We start from the raw sequence: 7,395 nt of genomic DNA on the forward strand, positions 1-7,395 counted from the left end.
ACAAGCAATATTTTAATTTGAAAGATTTACTCATTTCAGATACAACATCTGCTCCAGCTCAAATGATGTGGTAGTAAAGGCGTGGTGTGCAATAGTAACAAGTATTACTCGTATTTGTTACCCAGTAAGGCCATGAACGTGATGTGCTGCACTGCACATCCAGAACTTACCGTTTAGTTTTCTCTTAAATTAAAGATGATCAAATGCTTTGATTGCATCTCTTTTTCTTGCATTTCTACATAATAATGTATACTTTAACCCCCACAGGAAATTCCTCTCTGCATTTAACCCATTCCCTCAGTGAAGCAGCGGGCAGCCGCCAATCCAGCACCAGGGGGCAGTGTGTTGGGACAGTACCTTGCTCAGGGGTACTGCTCAGTGGATTTGAACCCCAGACCATCCGATCATGGGGCACCACTCTACCTACTGAGTTATCCCTGCCCTTTATTTATCTTTTAAATAATGGTGCACCACTGCAACTATGACGAGACCCAAACATGCCTTAAAGCCTCTAACAAAATAACACGTTTACTCCACTCTCATTTTTCTTGGATCAAAATATTAGGAGCAAGTTCATATTTTTCAGTACAACTCTTGTAAAAGTACTACTTTTGTTGTCATTAAACAGAGGAGTCAAATCTCCTCAGATTATTTCACACAATCAGGTCATAAAACTAGGGCTGCCACAAACGATTATTTTGATAGTCGACTAGTCACCGATTATTTTTGCGATTAGTCGACTAATCAGATCATCATCCATTGGACGTAAAATGTACAGCTTATTGCACCAGCAGCATCTGCTCTTATATAACTATCATTAGCTTACAGCTTTAAGTGTTTAAGGTATGTGCTAACTAAAAATAAAGACAAGATGATAGTTTATTACATTTTAATGAAATTTGCAGATTGTTTCGGTAAAGTTTAATAAACTCCTTGTTATCTAAAATATAACAGGACACCGGAGTAAATTCTCGAGCATCTCACACTTCTGATAATCAGCTGTCTGCTTGATGTTTATTCAGCTGTGTAAAAACTATAACTTTAATCTCAGCCAAACCAATTTACTCAGGAACAAATAAAATACTGAAAAAAGCCAAACAATAACATTTTTAAGTTATCTAAGTGACTTATATATCATGTTTAACCTGAGTAGCGAAAGATGGCGGTGGGTTTGAAAACGATTAGCCGGGAGTCCGGTGTTCTCACGGCTCTAGTGAGCCTAGCCCCCGGCTAGCTATCGAGCTAGTGGGTAACAGACGTCTCCGAAAACGTCGGAGCGCTTTTGAAAATATGTGGTGTCTTGATAAACTGAGCAGATATTTGAGGTTTACACAGCTACATTCTCGCCTGAAAATATGTTAAACGTTTATTTTGTGACCCAGAAAGAATAATAAGAGTAATATTAAAACTAACTAGCTGCCGCCATTGTTGGAAACTGAGCTGGGCTGCGCTATGAATTCTGAGACACAGCTTCTTCTTCTTCGGGGTTTAACGGCAGCTGGCATCCTTGTACATGCAGTGCTGCCATCTTCTGTTTCAGTCCGTTATTACACTCTTAAATCCTACTACTTATTCCTGCGTCTTTTGGGATCTTACAAAGCTTCAAATGACACGTCGACTATTAAATCAGTCGTCGATGATTTTGATAGTCGACTAATCGTGGCAGCCCTACATAAAACAATAATATGGTTATGCCTATTTTAGTTATGAGTGCTTGTTTGAAGAAAAATAAAAGGGAAGAGGATCAAAACTTAGAGCTGAAGTAGAGCGGGTTGCCTAGCGAGCAGAAGGCCAGCTGATCGATCTGCGTTTCCCCCAATGCATCCATGCGGGTGTGGGTGGATGAGGCTCCGAGTGCTCAGAGTATAAAAGCAGCATGAAAGTACCAGACTGATGTTCATAGCAGCACTGAGCTTGTTTGGTTGTTTCATTAAACTGTGATGATCACGGGGTATTTGTAAGCACATCTTCCCATATTCGGATCATTATACACAAGAAACAGACAAGTTTGTTTTTAAAAAAAGCATCTTTTATCACGGTCGATACGTCAAACTGATCAGTACCCATGACATTGCACAATACAACGGCATGAAAAACAATAAAAAAAAGGAAATCATCATCAAAATAGGTATTGCATCTTCCAAAAGCTAATTTTCCATTCATAAATACTTTTCCTCTAAAAGGCCAGAAATGATTTCTACAAGCTGATGAGCATGACGCGACGTGAGAATGACGATCAGCAGACATTCAGTGGCGCTGACATCCATGTTTCTGTACAGTACGATGCTGAAGGCCGAGACTTCTGATGACAAGCAGTGTCGCAGCCCACCTGTGTGTGTGTGTGTGTGTGTGTATTTATATATTGGGGGGGCGTGTCCCAGCTGTGGTCATGTGACACTTGAGATGTGCCAAAGCTGAACGGGGCTGTGACATGACTGACGATATCGGCGATGCGCTGTTCCTTTGCAGCGAGTGGTGAGACTGTAAGCAAACCAAAAACAAGACTTTCAGTTGTTTATATTCTTATTGATAATTATTGGATTGCTGCAACACGACTTAAAGCAGATTTCTGCAGTATATCTTATAATGTGGTTACAGCAAACATTGGCCTCTGTGTTAATATCTGTAATCATTTTAAATAGATGTAGGAGCTCTTGCTTTATTTCACCGATGTCTGTGTAAGCACAGCTTAAACACGCAGCTAAACAGGAAGTGTATCTGTGAAATAAACTTGTGTCTGTACCTGTGTGTTTTGGAGCCCACGCTGCCTCTGCTCCTAACTGGGATTGGGTCTCTCTGCAGCCTTCTGGATCTGTACGGATGAACAGAAAGCGGGTTAGGTTTCCCCGTCAGCTCCTCTGTGATAAAGCGCTCGAGGGGGAAATGCAGAAGTTTGAATCTACACCCCCGAGAAGATGCTGACAGAAAGCCAAATCGCAGCGACTGACAGACAGACTGATTGCGTTTGGAAAAAAAGACAACTGAAAGCTTCTGTAACAGAAAACAGATGAATGCAACTGCCAGGAGGGGGCAGAGGTGCTCTTCAGCCAACATGAGGCTCTGAAACCAAGAGACGACACAGTAAAGAAAGACTACCGAAAAACAAGGAGGAAAAAAGGGGGGGAGAAAAAAAAAAGGAGGGGATTCATGAAGCAGAAACCGAAAATCAGGCTGTTAGATGGCTAGAAACTCAAGAGGAGATGACTAACTGTGAGCAAATGGAAACCTGTCACGTGACTGTGCGCTGAGCTGCGTATGGTTCGACTCGTATGAGAACAAAATGAGGAAAAGCTCAACAACAGGCAGGATGGTTACTGTACCTGTGGCTGCTCTTTTAGGAAATCTGGGAGCTGAAATTCACCTTTATAGACCTGGAAACACAAAGGGCCACATTTAGAGCTTCACAGTCAGCGCTGCACGGTTCAGCATCCGGGTTTCCATGGTGACATGTTAAAAATGTAAAATAGCATTATCCCCGCCTGAGTTCAAACTCAGCCGACAGAAAGAGATGGGGGAGGGAGACTGGGGGAGTTTCTGAAAACCAGCCACAGCAGGAGGCTGCCATGAAAGCATCAAACTGGAGGGAGGGGGGTGGCTGCAGGGCATATCTCTGCTGTGCATGTGGGATCCTCAGAATAGACACTGGGTGTTCCAGTAGTCCCATAAAAACACACAAATCACATTTCTCACAAACGAGTGCTTTAAGCTTCTCCCTCAAAGCTGGAGATAACAAAGGAAGGACGCTAGAGCTGACGAGAGGAAACAGGAGGAAGCAAAGAGACAGAAAATGATACAAAGATTCACTAAAATGCTTCAATCCAGTTCGGCTTTCATCGTAGAGCTACATACGGCATTTGGATTGTACACAAACAACAATCCTGGTATTGCTATAATATTTTGTCCCTCTATGGTTTACGTCTCCAGTGCCCAACAACAATAAGGTTGTGTCCAAATTCATGGGCTGCTTCCTCCTGAGGCCGCATTTGTAGACCGATTACGTCACAGCGACGCGCCGAAGGCTGTCCAAATTCGTAGACTCCTCCGAATGCAGCCGACAAATGCGTCCTCCTTTTCCCCGAATTTGAAGGATGGGTCGGGTGTGTCCTTCGTGGCCCACCATATCCCAGAATTCATAGCACGGCCCAGCCAAACTCCAGTTTCCAATAATGGCGGCCGCTACTAAGTTTTAAAATTACTCTTATTAATCTTTCTGGGTCACAAAATAAACTTTGAACATATTTTCAGGCGAGAAAGTAGCTGTGTGAACATCAAATATCTGCTCGGTTTATCAAGATATCGCATATTTGCAAAAGTGCTTCGACGTTTTCGGAGACGTCTGTTACCCACCAGCTCGATAGCTCGCCGGGAGCTCGAGGGTCACTGAAGCCGCCGAGAACGGCACAACTCCCGGCACATCATTTTCAGATCACCGCGGAGTTTCGCTACTCGGGTTAAACGTAATATATAAGTCACTTAGACAACCTAAAAATGTTATTGTTGGGCTTTTTTCAGTGTTTTGTTTGTTCGTGAGTAAATCGGTTTGGCTGAGATTAAAGTTATTAGATTAGATAAAATAAAACTTTATTAATCCCCCGGGTGGTTTTCACACAGCTGACTAAACGTCAAACAGAAAACTGATTAATCAGAAGTGTGAGACGGTCGAGAGTTTACTCCAGTGTCCTGTTATATTTTAGATAGCAATGAGCAGACGGCTGAGTTTAAACTCCACCGAGACAGCGGTGACGCTAATCAGAAGGCTGGACCGTCCAATTTCCCCAGCTGTTTACTTCCGGCCTACCCGACCTTCTGAGGACCCGGCCCACGTAGACCGCGAAGGCCGAGTCCTCAGGAGGATGCAGTCCATGAATTTGGACACGACCTTAGACTCATCGGTTGACAACGTCCGACCTCTTCCGGTCCCAATAGCTTTAAGCAGAGCTGTGCCCATCTCTGACTCCAGCTCTAGTAAAGTCAGCTTTCCATGAGTTAACCACGGTGTTAACATGGTAGTGTGGATCCATCCTGCCCTGCATCAACGGAGTGCAGCTGGCGGTGTAGCGGTGAGGCGGATATGTTTTTGGCACACCAGTTGTTGGTGACCACGTCCATCATGTATCAATCTTCTGATATCTAATGTGTCTTATGACAAAGCTCGAATGGCATCCAGAGTCAGCGGATCTGTTTCTAATAGAGCAGATTTAGTCTGCGACACACACACAGACATTTACATAACATACAGCAGGAGTTCAAGCATCGCCTCCATCTGTCTCACTAACATGCCGTCTTAAAGTGGTACCTATCCATTCGTATAGATGTTGGTGGAATAGTTTCAGAGTTACAGTAAGTAATCTCAGCCAACAGTTTGCTGCAGTATTTGACTGTTTTGCACTTCTATCCTCACGGCAACATCAAAAGGCAGCAAAGCCAAATCTGAGGCTTTATGTAGGAAAATGTGAGTTTCCCCATTGCCAATAAAAAAGAAGTGATTCAGTATCAATGAAAAGTATTTGATTGAGTCTGTCGAGTTTATAAGTCCTGTGCTCAACATTGTGGAATTCACTGATTCAAACGTTCCCCCAAAACACAAACTCCCTCCTTAATCCCCCTGCGTGCCTTCATGCTTGCTTGCGTGTTAGTCTGAAATTGAGGCAGGGCCAGAGGGGGAGTGTAATCCGACATTACTTCCCAAGGCAGAGACAGAGAGGCGAGTGCATGTTTCTGATTTCCTCCCGGGTGCCATTTTGCAGCTCTCTCGGCGCTCAGAGGCTCCAGGCCAGACTGCTCCGAGCCAGTCCGAGCCTTCTGCTCAGACGGAGACTGAGCACGTGCAGGGGAAGTGGAGCATGTTCTACATCAGGACACACTCAGAATGCACACGCAGTAAATCCAAAGGATGTATAATTAAGATGTGTACAGATATATCGTCTAGATCGATCTGTCCTTGGGTGAGGAGATGGAACAAAGACCAGGCGACGTGCCTGCACGATGGGGTCGATGTAGGAAGAAGCCAGCTTGTTTTTGTGCGGCAGACTATGATTTGCAGGTCCATTACCTCACAAGGATGTGTTCAAATGCTCATGGAAGGAGGAATATTCAGACTGGGAAAGATTTAGCTTCCGTTCTATTCAGACAGATAAAACAATGTCTGCTAATACAGGCCACGCTCCAGCTTCCATCACGGTCACAAAGAGTTTCCCCTCAAATCTTCCCTGATAACAGATATCTGTTACCAAGTCTGTGTCCTCACTGCATATAATCCAAAGGGAGCTAAACTATCCGGTCGTTAAGTGATGACGTGACGAATCCTACTTCCTAAAGTAGTCTGCGTTTAATATGGCTTTTGTGTTGTTAACATGTTAAATGTTTTGTATTTTCTTCTATTTAATCTCAAAAAGCTCCTAAAACAGTCAGTGATCACTGTTGACCTCCCTCGGCTTTTATTACCGCTAATCATTTATTTAAACTCAGTTTTTAAAACCTTAGGATGTAACTACAGCCCAGCCCATGCAGCAGTATATGAATGACTAACCTCGTATTGTGGATGGATTATGTCAGTTGTTCTCCTGGCTGAAGTTTGGTCCTTTTACAGCATCCTGCCATGCGATTACATTTGTTCCTGACCACCGAGAACACTCACGTTAACTTTTATCGAGTGGGAAAAAAGTTAGCTTGTTTATATTATGCTAACATAGCTGTGTCGCTAGCGGTCATGTAGCACATCATTAAATACCAGCTAGCCAAACTTCAGTAACCCTACAAACGTCACTGCTGTTTAGTTTTCTGTCTTCATTTATGTTGGAAGTGATAACAGAGCTGTACGTTTTAATTTGTTTCTAAAACCCCACAGTCAGGACATGCTATATTGTATTTAGATAGAAGTTAGCAGGAATTTAGCTCGCTAGCTTAGCTTAGCTAGCTTAGCTTAGCTAGCGAGCTAACTTCCTGCTAACTTCTAACTCCGTTAAATGACATAAATTCCGTTTTCATGGATGCCTGGATGTTAAACTCAATTGTTACTCCTGGTAGAGCAGAAAGCTGATCATTTTATTAAAGATGAAAGACTTTAGACAGTTTTTCAACTCTCAGTAATGCCACAGTGATCGTTTGATATATGGACCTGCAGCGGAGTTTAAGCTAGTGAAGTCAGACTTAACGACCGGATAGTGTCATTGTGCTGTCAATGCTGCTGCCATCCTCACTTTAAGAAATACCAGAACGTCAGTGAGAAATCCAGAAGCACTCACTGTGAACAAATCCATTCTTTCCTTCGATTCAAGACTACAGAGATAATTGGACTACATATAAGATGGAGCTTTTTGACCTAAGCAGCACCTTCATGTTCTCAGCTAACACTCTCATAATGACTTTATTCTCTCAAATGTGGTTTATTTTGTG

The 7,395-nt window shown here is 43.2% G+C and overlaps 1 protein-coding gene across 3 annotated transcripts in view; it reads right to left on the reverse strand.

The window, feature by feature from the left end:
* Positions 1-279: 279 nt before the first annotated feature.
* tpst1 (tyrosylprotein sulfotransferase 1) overlaps positions 280-7,395 on the reverse strand; it is a 77,892-nt gene continuing 70,776 nt past the window's right edge. For 2 of the 3 annotated variants that reach the window (XM_085184716.1, XM_085184715.1), the window contains exons 4-6: positions 3,321-3,371; positions 2,744-2,812; positions 280-2,481 (exon numbers count right to left, since the gene is read on the reverse strand). In XM_085184716.1, the coding sequence (XP_085040842.1) occupies positions 2,777-2,812; positions 3,321-3,371 (87 nt within the window). In that variant the 3' untranslated portion in view covers positions 280-2,481; positions 2,744-2,776. The remainder of the gene's footprint in view (positions 2,482-2,743; positions 2,813-3,320; positions 3,372-7,395) is intronic. The other variant, XM_085184717.1, reaches the window with a different exon arrangement.

This window comes from Neolamprologus multifasciatus, chromosome 14 (assembly GCF_963576455.1).
Source record: "Neolamprologus multifasciatus chromosome 14, fNeoMul1.2, whole genome shotgun sequence".
NCBI classification, from domain to species: Eukaryota; Metazoa; Chordata; class Actinopteri; order Cichliformes; family Cichlidae; genus Neolamprologus; species Neolamprologus multifasciatus.